Here is a 14754-nt window from a genome sequence, read left to right as displayed (position 1 = left end):
TTATTATTGGACTGTTTTTCTTCCATAATTCTATTCAGGTCTCATTAACAGTTCCCCTCCGCACAAGCTACATAATTTCTACAACCACACCAGCTTTTCCAAATTATTCAAGCATATATTCCTTCCTGTAACAATTCCTTCCATTGTAGCAACTAAAAACTTTTAGGACTTGTGGGGATTTTGTTGTTTGGTCATCAGGTTATTTTACTATCTTTTATTAAGTATAAGACCTAACCATAACCATATTATCTCATATAATTTTTCCATACTTCCTTATATACAAGTTAACCACACTTGGCAATATGGAACCCCTGTCACAGCCACCTCACACAGGTGGAGCAGCTGCAGGACAGGAATCTAAGCAGTTTAGAAAAATTTTTTAAGTCAAGGTACAAGACAACTTCTAAAAGCCCTGGTGTATTTGACTAAGAGAAGCCCAGCTTCCTTTAAAAAGTATTCCGTTCCTTTTAGCTCTGAAGTACAGAAGTGTCAGGAAGAGCAGGGGTCACTGCCCATTTCAGCATCACTGGCACCTGACACTGAACTTCGGCAAACAAGGGATCCTCGTGCCCCACCCAAACATCCCCAAAGTGAATGGGACAATTATGTCTGAGGAAAATGAGGCTGAGTTTCTGAAAGCAAAGCTACAGAGCCCTGGAACCTGCAGGCTGGGCTGTCAGGAAGCTGAGGGAACCATGGGACTGCAAAAAGACTTTAAAACTAGGGTATTAGTCTCTATTTTCCAAGCTGGATACTTCCTCCATCTTTTGTATCCAGACAGAGAATAAACTGATGCCATGAGTGGCTCCTGTCCCTGCTCCTGGACAGCACCAGCCCCTGCCACAGCCCCTGTGCCGGGCCCGCGGGTGTAAACCCCGCCATCCAGCCAGGCAGGGCCACCTGCAGGACACCCGAGGGAGGACAATTTTGGGGGAGTAGAGGGGACAACAACAGGACTGCTTGGATGAAGGTGGCCCTGAAGCTGGGTCTCCCCAGGCAGGCACGTGGGCCAAGGGCCCGGCCAGATGCACTGGGCTGGCTCCCAGCTTCCCCACTAAGCCCCCAGGCTATGCCTCAAAGCAATACAACACTGCCATAAATATCCCAGATTAATTCTGATCCCAGCATCAAATCCACTTAAGAGACTTAAAAGCCTCTGAGTCCCCAGAGCGGCCTGCCCAAGGAGGGCTCTGCAAATGAGTCCTGGGCTGCAGAGGAGAAATATTATCAAACAAGGCAAGCCATTTGTACAATTTTGGTAATGTCGTTTGCAAGAGACAAATGGGACGAGATAGCTGAGTTGACATCTTGTACTACAAGCACAGCCACAAAAAACCTCGGGTACTGGACATGGATACTCAGGATAGGATTAGTGTAAATATTCCATGTTTTCTGGAAACAGATCTTTCTCCTTAAGAGATTGATTGATTGATAAATGACAGCATGCTCTCCAGTTTATTAAAGGAGCTATTTAGTTTCAGAGAGATCTCTGTTTATAAAAAAGCCTAAAGTGATTACCCCAACATCACAGAAAAAAAAAGCCTTGTTGACACTGACAGCAAGAAGGGCGCTGGGGAAGCAGAGCTACTTCCCTTCCCAGTCTGCTCCCCTGGCCAGGGGCAAGGCTTGAGAACAGGAGCAGGTAAAGGGGACGCTGAGTGAGAAGCGACCCTTCTGAAGCCTCCACAGCAGCACTCCGAGAAAACGCTGCTTCGGACCAGGACCCCCGACTCCGAGCACAGCAGCAGCAGCAGCACTTCCACCCTGCCGGCGGCAGCTCCCGGCACCCGGGGCAGCTGCCGGGATATCCCAGCCCGACACTGCTCTCCGGAGGGAGAGGCAGCCGAGCCCAGCGGGGCTGCCAGAGCCGCTGCTCCCGAGCGAGCCAGCGGTGCTTGGATGTGCTCGGGATGCATCGCAGGCATCCCTCCCGGGAGCAGGGCCGGGGCTCTCCCTCCCTCCGGCGATGCCGAATCCCGCATCCCGGAGGCTGGCTGCGGCCGGGAGCCGCCGCGTCTGTATTTATAAACCTAAGGAATTCCAGCGCAGCGGATCACAAACAGCCCATTGTGCTGTGTCAAGCAGCGAAGTGGGCTCCTAATCGCATGCATGCTTTTCCCACTCCGCTCCGGGAAAAGCCAAGCCTTAAATACTTTTCCAGAAGTAAAATCATGCCGGGGAAGCGCAGCCCAAGATAGTTCTTGCTATTCCCGAATCCCTGCTGCTTCGGAACCGCGCAACTAAGCGGACTTCCCAGCGCTGGGGAAACGCAGACGATTAATTACGGCTTAGAGAGGCTGGAATAGATGAGACGGCCGGGACCGAAGGCGGCCCGAACGGGGCGAGCTGGCGCTGGCCCGGGCCAGCCCGGCAAGTGGCGAGCGGCCAATGTTTACTGACCCTTGGCCGGGTCACTTTCGATAGCGGCCGGAGCCAAGGGCCCCTCCTCGGGAGCGCCGCGGGGCATCTGAATAGCCTCGGTCCCCACGACGCTCGGACCGGCAGCGAACACGCTACAAGGAGAAGGGCAGGGCTCGCCACGCTGCTCCCGGCGCCCCACTACCGCGGCTCTGCCCCGGGCATCCCCCGAGCGCCGCGGGCAGCCGTGGCTGCAGGGACAGCCGTGGGCACGGCGGGCTGGGCAGCCGGGGAGCCCCGGCTCGAAACCCCCCCGGGACCCAGGCCAGGGAGCGAGCGAGACACGGGCACCCGCACGGGCTGGGGGACAGAGGCTGGGGCCACCCATCCGCACCCCAAGGCTGTCCCCCGAGCAGCCCGGGGCTCGCCCCGGGACACACCCCGCAGGGCGTCCCGCTGCTTCCAGCTTCGGGCAGCCGAAGGCAGAAGAGGAAAGGGAAGGGAAACCCCGCTAGGGGAACCCCTTCCGCAAAAAGGGGGCAAAGAAAGGCGGACAGCGCTTACTTCTCGTGCCTGGCGTTTTCCTGGATGGCGCTCAGCACCCCCGGGGGCGCAGGAGGGATACCCTGCTGGAGCCGGCATGTGGCCAGGTGCCGGTGATGCTCGTCCTGAAGGCAGGCATTTTCGTGGTACAACTTGGCCACTTGCTGCTCCAGCTCGTCTATCCTCCGCTTCTGCTTCTCCAGCAGCTCCTGCTGCGTCTCGATAATCTTGTTCAGCTCCTTCAGGTACTCGGCCGCCTTGCTGGGGTTCTCGCCGGGGCTCTCCATGGCCGCCCCGCACCTCCGTGGCGCGGGGGGGACAGGCGCCGGCCAGCGCGCTCCGCTGGCAACTTAAGGGAGAGGGGAGGAATAAATACCCCGGCGGAAAGCGGCGCCCCGCGGCCCCGCCAGTCTCCTCCTAGAGCCTCGGCTGCCCGGGCGGGCGGCGGCCCCGCGCCGCCATTGCTGCCGCTCGGCCCCCGCCGCCGAGCGAGGGCAGGGCCGGGGGAGCCGCAGCCGCCACCGGAGCTGCCCGGCGCTGTCCCCGTGTCCGTCCCGCCCTGCCCGCGCCGCAGCCGGGCTCGCCCGTCGCCTGGCAGCGCCCAGCGCCCCCGCCGCGCTCGGAGCCGGCCAGGGGCACGGGCCGTCCCTGCGCCGGGTCCGCCGCTCCCCGCCTCCCCCGCCGTGGCCGCCGCCGCCGGGATGCGCTTAAGTAAGGGCGGCCGCTCCTCCGGGAGGCCGGCGTGGGCTCGGCGAGCGCCCCATCCCCGCGCCCCATCCTTCATCCCATCCCCGCGCCCCATCCTTCATCCCATCCCCGCGCCCCATCCTTCATCCCATCCCCGCATCCCATCCCCATATCCCATCCCCGCATCCCATCTCATATCCCATCCCCATGCCCCATCCCTGCGCGGCCCCGGCCCCGTTCCCCGCGGCGGGGAGAGCCCCGGGAGAGGTGCGGGAGCGCTCTCGGGAGCGGGGCCCCGGGGCGGCGCGGGGAGCAGCGCGCTGGGCGCGGAGGCAGGCGGGGACCCGGCCTGCGGGACCAGAGCTGTCCCTGCCACATCTGGGGAACGGGGCTCCCGTCGCGGGGGTGGCAGCGGGGGTGGCCCCCCGAGGCAGGCGGCCCAGCAGCACGCGCCAAGTCAGGCAGCAGAGCCCTCCGCCTCTCCCGTCAGCATCCCTGGCGTTAAAACCTCTGTTGGTGAAATGCTGCTTCCCGCTAAGGCTGCATCAAGCCAAGAAAAGTTGCTGAGGTTTTGGGTCCTGTATCATCCCAAGTGTATGTTGGGAATGCTTGTGAGAACCGCGAGTAGAAAAGGGAAACGGGGAGATACTGCAGGAAGAAGATAGGAAGGTGAAGACGTGTTTTTCTCCTCACTTCCTCTGTATATCTCCTTAACCTTTTTTTTTTTTTTCCTAATTTTTCTACCTCTTCTCTCCACCCTTCCACTTTTCAAGTTTACAATTGATAAAATTTTCTTAGAGGGATTGTTCTGTCACTGACGCCCCGACCCTTCGTGGTGGAGTCAACTCTTTCTCACCTTTGCCAGGATGCGCCTTGGCTTCAGGAGCGCGGCCGGTGCCGCGGGGCGAGGGGCCCCGCTCCTGGGGAGGCTGCGGGCTCCGCATTGTCCCCATCTGTGCTGGGCAGGTTTGGGAACAGAGCTCCCAAAGCACAGGCTGTCTGTCCCAGCTTCTCCCTCTCTGCCTCTCACAGTCACCAGGGAGAAAAGTGCCGTGAGAGGAGGATTCAGCCACAGCCAGAGCAGTCTGGCATTTACCAGGGTCATTCTGGCTTTAGGCAGAAATAAGTTATTGGGAAACTGTTACTTTTCCTCTGACACTAGTGCAGCGAAGGGCTATTGTGACTGTCGAGGTATCTGAGGCATGAAAGACTAATTTCCAGTCCTAGTGGGGATCCTGACTTCACGGACACATCTTTAGCTGCTCTCTGAAGAGAACAAGCCTCCTTCCCAGGAAATTGATTAGTATTTTTCATTAGAATTCTTGAAAATATTATTCTTCTGAATACTAATCATTCAGAATGTATTTGCTAAAGTGCAGTTCGCTCTGCTCTGTGTAGAAAGAAATGCTTATCACAATACCTCTCTGAGGAAACCTTCACAGTAGCACACAGCCAGAGTATTTGTCAGGGGTTAAATCAATAAATAAAGTAAGTGAACTTGCTTCTTATATGCAAAATGAAATGCAAAGTAAGAGACTCAAAACTCATTGAAGTATGTGCAAACAATAAAAGCTTATTAAGCATTTCACAGCAAGGACAGTGTTAGCGGAGCAGCACAGCTCCTACAGCAAGGATCTATTTGAAGCACCCCTTTTTAGGCAGAAGTACCCGAGTTCATGGGACCTATGAGCACTGCTGAGGGAGGCAGGAGCCGTGTTAAGGGTGAGAGTTTCCTGCTTTCTTTTCCCGATTCAGGGAAAAGCCTCCATCCCCGAATGGAAAGAAAGCTGTGTCTCACTCAGCTCCGAGCCGCAGTGGCTGAGCTGAGCAGGGAGTGATGGCTCCTGGAGAGACTGGCTGCTCCAAGTTCTCTGCCTGATTTTGGGGGGGGGTTTCTCTGAGGATCCCAGTAGTGAGATCACCAACCTGACCTGCCCGGCTGCTTGTGCTTTCCCACAGAGGGCACGGAGCAAATCAAACCTGCTGGCAACCCTTTCCACAGGAAACCATGAGTTAGCCTGAAAAATACATTAAACCCTCAGACATGCCCTTGGCTTGGCACCTGGAGCCTGCACTGTGTTCCTGGTGTGTTCTGGATGTTGCTGCTGCTCAGCACTGAAAGAGGAAGGAGGACTCTCTCTATGTCTCAGGGATCTCTGCCCCTCCAAAAGCCTGCTCCACCAGGCACTGTGGATTAACAAGGAGGGGTAAACTTAGAATATAAGCACATTCATAGAATCAATAATATATTCAATCTCTATCTGTGAAGACACAGATTGTAAAAGCAGACCCAGCTTGTTCAGATTTGCTCAGTTAGAAAATTAAGTGACATCAAGCCTAACCTTTTAAAATATGAAAATTATCAAAAAATAGCATTCTTATTACTTGCTAACATCCTACCTCAGACTGTCCCTTTCCATAAGCTACGCAACACATGGTTAATTCTTGCCTGGGAAAGTGCCAGGGAAGATTTAAATATGAAAGGGGATGTTGCTCATTCAGTAAGTAGGATTCTCTTACTCATTTATTATTGGCAAGAGATAAATCAAGAGAGGTTGGGGCTGGAAGGGACCTCTGGAGGTCATCCAGTCCAACTTCCCTGCTAAAATAGCCCATTACCCTTTGGAAAAACCTGAAAGTGTCTTGAGTTTTGGTGTTTTCTGGCAAGTCAATACCCTATAGAGGACTCTTTTTGAATGTTCAGTCTGGTCCAGACTTAGTCACATCCATGGTGCTCACAGGCTCATGTGCTGTTTGATGCTCACCAGAGATCAGGCACAATCCTGGTCCTTGAGCCTGACAGAGCTCGAGGAGGGTTTGGACAAGACTCTCAGGGATGCACAGGGTAGGATTATTGGGGTGTCTGTGCAGGGCCAGGGGTTGGCCTGGATGATCCCTGGGGGTCCCTTCCTGTTCTGTGTTTGCCTGTCCTGTTCTGAGAGCCTGGCTCTTGCACTTGCTGCCTAGCTTGGGTGGTCTGTGAGAGTTTAAATTTATAGTTTTGTGTAGAGGCTGAGCATGACATGACACTGTTTCAGAAATGTTTTGGTGTGGCTGATAAGGCCGTGGGTAAGCAAACAGCTGAAATAATTTTTTTCAAAGGAAGATAAAAGCAGGAAAAAGCCTGTGATACATATTTTTCTATGTAAAATTAATTAGGTCAGTGTAATATAAAAAAACAAGGATCCAGAAGTCATGCAGTGATTTGTGCTCAATCTTAACTCTGCCCTCCATCTCTCTCTCTTAAAATTCTCTCTTAAAATTCTCTCTCTTTCTTGGTTGCATTTCTTTCTTATTTCCCCCCAAGTCTCCTTAAATCTCTGCCTCACTTCTTGGTTCTGCTGCTGTGTTTAGATACCAAGGAATTTTATCCTGCAATTCAAGTTTGTCCTGTTGTTAGAATTTATATGTAGGTCACAGAACTCACAAATGGTTTGGGTTGGAGGGACCTCAAAGCCCATCCAGTGCCACCCCTGCCATGGCAGGGACACCTTCCACTGTCCCAGGCTGCTCCAAGCCCTGTCCAGCCTGGCCTTGGGCTCTTCCAGGGATCCAGGGGCAGCCACAGCTGCTCTGGGCACCCTGTGCCAGGGCTTGCCCACCCTCACAGCCAGGAGTTCATTCTAAATCTCATGTCAGTGTCTTCTCTTTCAGTTTTAGTTCTGAGCCCCTTTCACACTGTAGTTAAAGTATGTGTCCCCTCTTTGTGTCCTAAGGCAGGACAAATGTTCTGCTCTCATTCTGTGTGCTCACCACACACCCAGCGGTGCCTGCTCCTCTTCTGGATGAGCTGGATAATACCAGAAAAACTGACATTCTGGGGGGCCCATTTGCTGGACTCTTTGGAGATTCCTGGAGTAAAGAAGGAAATAGGAATCCCACTGCTGAGCAGGAGCATGGCCCGCATAAGTCAGTAATGCCTGCAAGATGAGCCCTGAGTCTGAAGTATTAAATAAAAAAAAGGAGAAAGCACAGACATAAAGATCTGAAATCTTTTAGGAACTGTGATGTTTCTGGTTTTTTTCCTGTCCTGGTTAAACATAATCCACTTTTAAGACCTGACATCTTATTCCTCTTAACAGTTTATTTGATTTCTACTTAAAGGCATGAAACTTCCTCATGCCTTTTCTTATCACAAATCTTTTACAAAGCTCTTGTAAAATATGATCATATTAGACTTTTTCCTTAGTTAAATGGAATGTATTTAGGCTTGATCTATGTACCTTAGACCCCTCCTCTAAAAAGGGAGAATACCTGACCCACTCTCAGGACCCTCCTGGCTTTCTCTGCCCCACAGTGCCTGTCTGGCTTGGATGACGCTTAGAGAATAAGGCTGTTCTTACCCTGACCAGCTCCTAAAGTATTTGAAATATCCCAAACTAAGCATGGTAAAATTACAGGCCATATTTTAAGGTATCTTCATGAGGCAGTAGAAAGTTCAGTTTTATTTTTCTGAGTCTGATCCTGAGTGGACTGATCATTACTGTTTGTAGGAATTGCCTTTTGATTTATGAAAGAAGTGATAAATTGGCTCCTCCAGGTTCTGTAGCTGAATCTGGAGGCTTGCCTGCAAAGTGTGGTCCAGACTTAATCCATCTAAGTATGCAACTTTAACCAAGCCTTTGTTCTAATGAGCCTTTCATAAAAGATTTCCTTTGTGCTTTTGTTGGTTTCTGTGATTTCTGCTTCTGTATCTTGTTTTGGTAAGTGGTATCAGGGAATGTTAGCAGGCAAAAACCAAATGTGTCCTCTTGTGCAGAGTCCTTGGGGAAGGACTGTGTCCTTGTATCCTGGAAAATAAAAAGCACTGTTAATGTAAGGTATCAAGCAACTCAAACATACAAGTGATAATTTAACAGGGATAAATAATAATGATATCAATATATCTCTAATATAAAAGGGACAAATTAGCAAGGAATACTTTGCTTCTTTGGGGAAAGAGAAAAATTCAGTGCTGGGTTTTAAAGGAATGGGTGAGCTGGTCACAGAGCTGATTCCCAGCTGTCCTTGGGGAGTGCGAAGTGGCAAGGTGGCAGTGACACCAAGGGCAGGGCTCACATGGTGCTGGGGACCTGGCTGATACTCTGGGCTCTGGGGCTCTCCAGAGAGAAATCAAACAAGAACAGAACAATTTTTGCTGTGAAAGTGGGAAGTAATTTTATAAAAAGGACTAAATGGAACGTATAACTCTAATTTAGCAATAAATATAATTAAATTTGAAGCATTAATTAAAGAAGTTATTTTATAAATGGCACAGAAATTTTTTTCTTGGTGGTTAAGCTGAGATTGAAGCCAAACCAGAGTTGGAATCAAGGACAGCTTTTATTAACAGATCATATTTTAAGTCGTGGAATAAACTGTGACTGAAGGAGAAGAATTCGTGCTGTGGTACTAAGTGCTCTGGGGCAAGAGCAGAAAAATGCCAGAAGAAAACACTTCCCATCTCATAAAGATGAAAAGCACAGGGACAAAAAAACACAGCCTTAGCATCAGGGTAGGAAGCTGAATACTGAAAGAGGGAAGGAAAAAATAAACCCCTCCCAAAATTACAGCTTCAGAAATTCCCTGAAAGCAAGGAGAAATAACAATGCTAAAATAGCTGATTCTATGTCTCGTCACCACTCCTTGTGGTTTCATGATTTCAGTGCAGTTCTGTGAGCTTATAAAGCAATAAAACATCAAATACCAGCATTTCAGTAGAAAATAAAAACCCAAACCAAAGTTTTCATCAAGTCATTTCTGAACAAAAACTAAATAAGCAAACTTGCTCATGGAATACTGTCAGAGGTTTTTGTGTGTGTTTTGTTAGGTTTTGTTTTAAAACATCACTTAAATGATTAATTACCTAGGCTGCCAGAGTCAAATTCGTCCACTATTTTCCATTTTAAGATGTTTTATTCTATTTTGATTCCATGCATTTCCATTCTAATATTTTTCTGTGCTTTAATTGGTCAGTCAGCTTTTCCATGCTTGCCATATCCATGCTTAGACTGAATTATCTTGGCAAGTTTCAGCACACACTGCTTTTCAGAATAAGATTATGAGGAAACATGAAAATCAGATCATGTTCTGTTCTTTTTTAAACATCCATGGGAACAGAAATTAGAGAAAGGTCAGACTAAGCAACTGCGATAAAGTACAAAGTCTTCAGAAATATGGATCTATTTTCATAGAATCATAGGATATTTCGGAGAATATCCTGAGCTGGGAGGGATCCACAAGGATCATCCAGTCTTGGCTCCGCACAGACTCCCCAGCAATCCTACCCTGTGCATCCCTGAGAGCATTGTCCAAGTTCTCTTGCCACAGGCACTTTAATTTGGACACCTCCACTGGTGAAAACCAAGGATTTTTATCATTAATTTTTCTGTTCTCTTTTCACATCTGTAACTGGCATGTTGCTTCCAAGAATGCCAGGAGCATAAAGTCACTTGGATGGCACAGTAATATTTTTTACATGAGGAAAATAATTCTGCCTTCCAAGAGAAGTTTAAATAATAAAAAAAAAGGGGTGAGACATCCTGAAAAATCAACACCTAATCATAATTCCAATATGCATTCTGTCCCTTCCATCTGAATCAAATGGATAAAACCACAGTTTGGAAGCAGGGCACACCATACTGTGTATGTTTTTGTCATCAACAAAACTTGAAGGAAAAATATCCTATTTTACCCATTTCACATGAATTGCAGCAGCCTATAAATCCTGCAGACTTGGATTCCCCACCTTTCCTTCACCCAGACCACCTTTTATTGGATAAATTCCTGTGGTTTTAACGGTGATGTGAAGCATTTCACCTGCTTTTGCCAATTGTGCAACACCCCCAGGACAGCTGTACTATCTTCTGACAAGATCAGCACACAGAAATACAACATTTTAGTGTATCATAGCCAGTAGAAAAGGGCAATGTTAATTCAGGCAGTCATTAAATAGAACAGGGCGTGAGCAAATAAAGTTGTGCTATGATTAAAGGGGTATATTTTTGATCCTGTGGTCATTAAGGTGTATTTGTACCAGTGCAATTAGAGGAGTCAGGTTTGCTCTGACTCACTGTATTTCGTCAGTCTTCAGTTGTTCAGATTTCCGCCATATCCTTTTTTCTTGAGAGAAACCGGTGATATATCACTCTGTATATAAATATACATGTGTGAAGAGAAGGAGAAATAACATTTCATTTGTACAAAAGGAGGAAAAATCACCCCCCAGCTTTATTGCTGACAACAGCTGAGGGAAATTTAAGTTCTTTCATTTTATTTGCAGCAAGACTTAAAAATAGATTTGCAAATTCAGACTGGAAACTCTTCTATCCTTTTCCAAAAAAGCAAAGCACATCACAAAATTGACAAATCAATTCCAATTGCTTCTTGCCCAAAGAAACAGCACTAAACCTCAAGGTGTCTTAGGTAAAGATTCCAAATCAGGAAATGAAAAGCTGAACAAGAAAATGCTGAGGTCAGGCAGGCTCAACCTTTCCTTATCCCTTCTTTTATCCCTTCTCTTTCATGCTGCTGGGAAGCACACAGAGGGGGTGAGAGGTACTGCTGCTGGGCTGGATCATTAGGAACAGTCTGTATTTAAAATTTCAGCCTGGGAGTGCCTGGTGTGCCCAACTCCCTCCCTCCCTCCCTCCCTCCCTCCCTCCCTCCCTCCCTCCCTCCCTCCCTCCCTCCCTCCCTCCCTCCCTCCCTCCCTCCCTCCCTCCCTCCCTCCCTCATGCTGCAGCTGCCTTGGGAAGCCCCAGAGCCCCAGAGTGAAGCTCTGCTCAAACTGCGGATGTTGAACACGGTTATTTCTGCCCAAGCTCATGTGAAAAAATGTATTTGCCACCTCATGATTGCCAAATACTGCCCTTTTTCTGGTCTTGCATAAGCAAGGGCTGTGAAACGCTGTGGACAGTGGGGAAATTCAGCCCAAGGGGATGTTGTCCTTATGGAGTAGGTGGCTTTTGTTGCACATTTCCTGTTACTACTAAAAATTCACAATTAAAATGCTCACATGGACATGGTGCAACCCCAGCCTGTTGGTGGTTGGTCAGAGTTTGTGGTGTGAATTGAGGTTTTACTTGGATGAGGACTCCTAAAAAGCACAGATCCCACTCTCTTTAGAGAGCTGAGGAAAATGCAGTAACTTCTGGAAGCTTTTCCAGTTGAAATACTAAAAAAAAAAAAAAAAAAAAATTCAAAAAAAGTACTTGTTTTTGCTTGCTTTTGGAAGCTTTGGGGTTATCTCAAGAGGAGGCTCTATTGCAGCTGGAAATTTGTCTTAGGGAATGGGGAATGACAAAGCACTGTGGCAGCAAAGTGCTCAGTGAACACTTTCGTGGGGAATTACAGACTGGCAGAGGGACCAGCTTTTCTAAGACGAAGGATCTTCCAGAACTGTCAATGAGTAGCTGCAGGCAAAAGCAACTTGATTCACTCTAAAGATAAATTAGAATTCTACTTGAAGGAAAAATAAAAAGTTCTGCTGCTACAAAGAAGAGATAGAGATGTAAGTTCTGGAAATGCAATACAGAAAGAAGGAGCTACATTTTTCATAACTCTCTTTGTGTGTGTTGCTTTGTCAGAATTAATTGACATAATTAATCATAATTAATCATAAGCATAATTAATCCCGGTCATTTATCCAGAGGAGAATAATGAGCTGAACCAGCCCTGAGAGCAACAAAGTGTTAATCAGCTGTTCAGAGGTTTCCTCTTGAGCAGGCTCTTAGAACGCAAGGAGAAACTCCATATCAAACAAGTCCTCAGTACAAATGACAGATGTAGTTTCTTCCCAGTCCCTCAGCAGGGACTGAGGTCTGTGACTTGTCAAAAACATGGAACGGGCTAAAGCTGGTGACAAACTTTACTGGTACTGCTGAGGATTCTCCTGGACCCCAGCTCTTTGAGGGAACTTGCTCCAAGAGATTTCCCAAGGAAGAGCAATCCCACAAAGATAAACTGCCATAAACTGTTCAGCTGCCAGGTTCTGTGGGGTTTATGTTGCTCTGGCAGCCTTGGAGAGGGTCCCTGAGAGACCACACATGGTGGGAAGAGTGCACAGAAATGCCTGGGTGTCACTGAGGCTCCTTGGGGTTGTCCTCCATTCAGGTCAGGCAGAAGCTGTGAAAATGTCTGTTTGCAAAATCCAGGGTAGCAAAGGTTTATAAGGACCCAGATATCAGGGAAGAAGGAAATGGTGTCCATCTGTGTTTTCAGCCAGGAACAAACCCCAGGAAACCTGCAGGATCTGACCTGTGGGAGATCCCTCCCTTCATATGTAGAGCCCTCCATGTTTGTGACACTCCAGGGCCCAACCCCAAAGGGAGGACTTGGACTGAAGAAGTGTCTTAGCTTTTAAATCTTCTGCCCCACTCTTCTGAATGGGCATTGATTCAGTTTTCTTCATAAGAGTTTTGATCCTCAACCTGCACAGGACACTTTCTTTTCCCTGTATTGACAACAAAGTGAATTTCTATCTTCAGAAACGCCTTCTTAGCAGAGCAGGTGCAGTTTAAATGATGTGATAGATCTGATCCATTCCCACATGGAAAAGCTAATCCTGATCCCCATATAAAGCCTTTTATTGTACTGAGCTCTGTATTCCATTGCCCCATGTAATCAAGAAGTATCCTCTGTATCTTGAATTAATTCGTGTGAGTAGCTCTTTACTGAAGCACACAAGTGGCACTAATCAAATACTTTGGGGTGAGTGATCTTGAAACCTATCTTTGAGGAATTGTGTTGCAAGGCTGGGAACTCAGAATTTGGTTTTGTCTGTCAGTGATCCAGCATTTGAAAGTCTCACTGCATTTACTTGCTGAGTTACTACAGGAAAAAGATGCATTATTAATGTTTGGCTCTGTCTTTCACCTGAAAAAGATATTTTCCAAAAGGCAATGTAAAGAGAAGATCTCATAACTGTGTTTGTATTACTCAAATCTGTTGAGGAACATAGTTCTGCCATTACTTCAATGTGTGGCCTGGAAAGACTCTTTAACGTTGCAAAAAATTCACTTTGCAGCTACATTTTCTCAAAACTGGCTGTCAGGAAGTCATGCCTGTGTCACTTCTGTGTTTGATGCTGGCTATAAGTTGACAGTTGAAATAGATGTCGAGGAATTTCTGATGTAGAATGAAATAAACACATCCTTGGGAACAAAAAGGGCTTTCAAAAAGGTGCAGCTATGACTGCGAGCAGGTTTCAACTCATTCCTTTCTGGCTTCTGTTGTCTGTTGGATTTTTTTCCCCTTTTAACTCTCAGAATTTCTGCCACTGCCTTTGCCACAGTTGCTAGAAGGGCAAGTGTGGAGGGCTTACCCAAAACAAACAGGCTCCAAAGCAAAAGCAGGGCTCAAGAAATCACACAGGCCTTTGCCTGGGTGTTTGCTCCCATTTCAGAGAGCTCCTGACAAAAAAGGATGTGTCTCTGTCATATTCAAACTCACAAGTGAAGCAGACAAAGCCCTCGTTCTGCTTGCTGCAACCATAGCTGTAATGTGACAAGAGATTTTTTTCTCCTTTATTCTTTCTTTTTTCCTCCCTTTTCTCCCCTCCCACCCCTCTCTCTTCCCATCCTTCTTCTTTCCCTTCTCTTCTTCCCGTTCGTCTTCCCTTTTTTTTTTGTTTTTAATTTTCCCTTTTATTTTGGATCAGAAAGGTGCTGATGCCATTATTCATCAAGATTGCCTTCAGAGCAGTTACAGAATCTTGTGAACTCAAAGTCAGCAAAACTGTAATTTAGACACTCTGCTCTTCATCTTGCTCTGTTTGGTGCAAAATTAGGAAGAATTTTTGACAAGATCTGCACATCCACATTATTCCTTCTCAGCTGATGACAGGGAATGTGCTGCTTGGTGAAACACTGCATATCAGCTCTCACAGATTCCAGCTGGCAAAGAAAGCAGGGCCTTGTTATGCAAAATCCTTGTTTGTAAACAGTGTTCTGCCTTTAAATTGATTTTAATGCTTTGCCTTGGAGAGCTCCTGATTTTCCCAACAGAATCCACCACAAGGGCCATCTGGTGGCAGCAGCACATTGAATCTGCACAAAACCTGTGAGGGAATGTTCCAGGGGTAAATTTATGCAGAATGCAAAGGGATCTAACCCTGCACTTCTCTTAAGATGTGCTATAACACATTCTAGCTTGGAAAAATTCCCACGAAGTTGGAGGGAAAATATA

The 14754-nt window shown here is 47.8% G+C and overlaps 2 protein-coding genes across 21 annotated transcripts in view; both read right to left on the bottom strand.

Annotated features, from left to right (window-relative positions):
• IQSEC1 (IQ motif and Sec7 domain ArfGEF 1) overlaps window positions 1-4193 on the bottom strand; it is a 291038-nt gene extending 286845 nt beyond the window's left edge. For 4 of the 16 annotated variants that reach the window (XM_086846636.1, XM_086846625.1, XM_086846627.1 and 1 more), the window contains exon 1: window positions 2923-3442. In XM_086846636.1, coding sequence (XP_086702762.1) covers window positions 2923-3188 — 266 coding nt within the window. In that variant the 5' untranslated portion in view covers window positions 3189-3442. Of the gene's footprint in view, window positions 1-2922; window positions 3448-4096 lie in introns of those variants that run through there. The other 12 variants (XM_086846616.1, XM_086846623.1, XM_086846621.1 and 9 more) reach the window with 9 other exon arrangements.
• Window positions 4194-5141: 948 nt separating this feature from the next.
• LOC111944293 (uncharacterized) overlaps window positions 5142-14754 on the bottom strand; it is a 30266-nt gene continuing 20653 nt past the window's right edge. For 2 of the 5 annotated variants that reach the window (XM_086846648.1, XM_086846653.1), the window contains 3 exons: window positions 11585-11743; window positions 10641-10716; window positions 5142-8378 (listed from right to left, as the gene is read on the bottom strand). The gene's annotated coding sequence lies outside the window, so the exon portion shown is untranslated. Of the gene's footprint in view, window positions 8379-10603; window positions 10717-11584; window positions 11744-14754 lie in introns of all 5 variants that reach the window. The other 3 variants (XM_086846650.1, XM_086846651.1, XM_086846649.1) reach the window with 3 other exon arrangements.

Source organism: Cyanistes caeruleus, chromosome 11 (assembly GCF_971803275.1).
Source record: "Cyanistes caeruleus chromosome 11, bCyaCae1.hap1.1, whole genome shotgun sequence".
Classification (NCBI taxonomy): domain Eukaryota; kingdom Metazoa; phylum Chordata; class Aves; order Passeriformes; family Paridae; genus Cyanistes; species Cyanistes caeruleus.
Note: the sequence above shows the minus strand (reverse complement) of the source record. Positions and strands in the feature narration are given on the sequence as shown.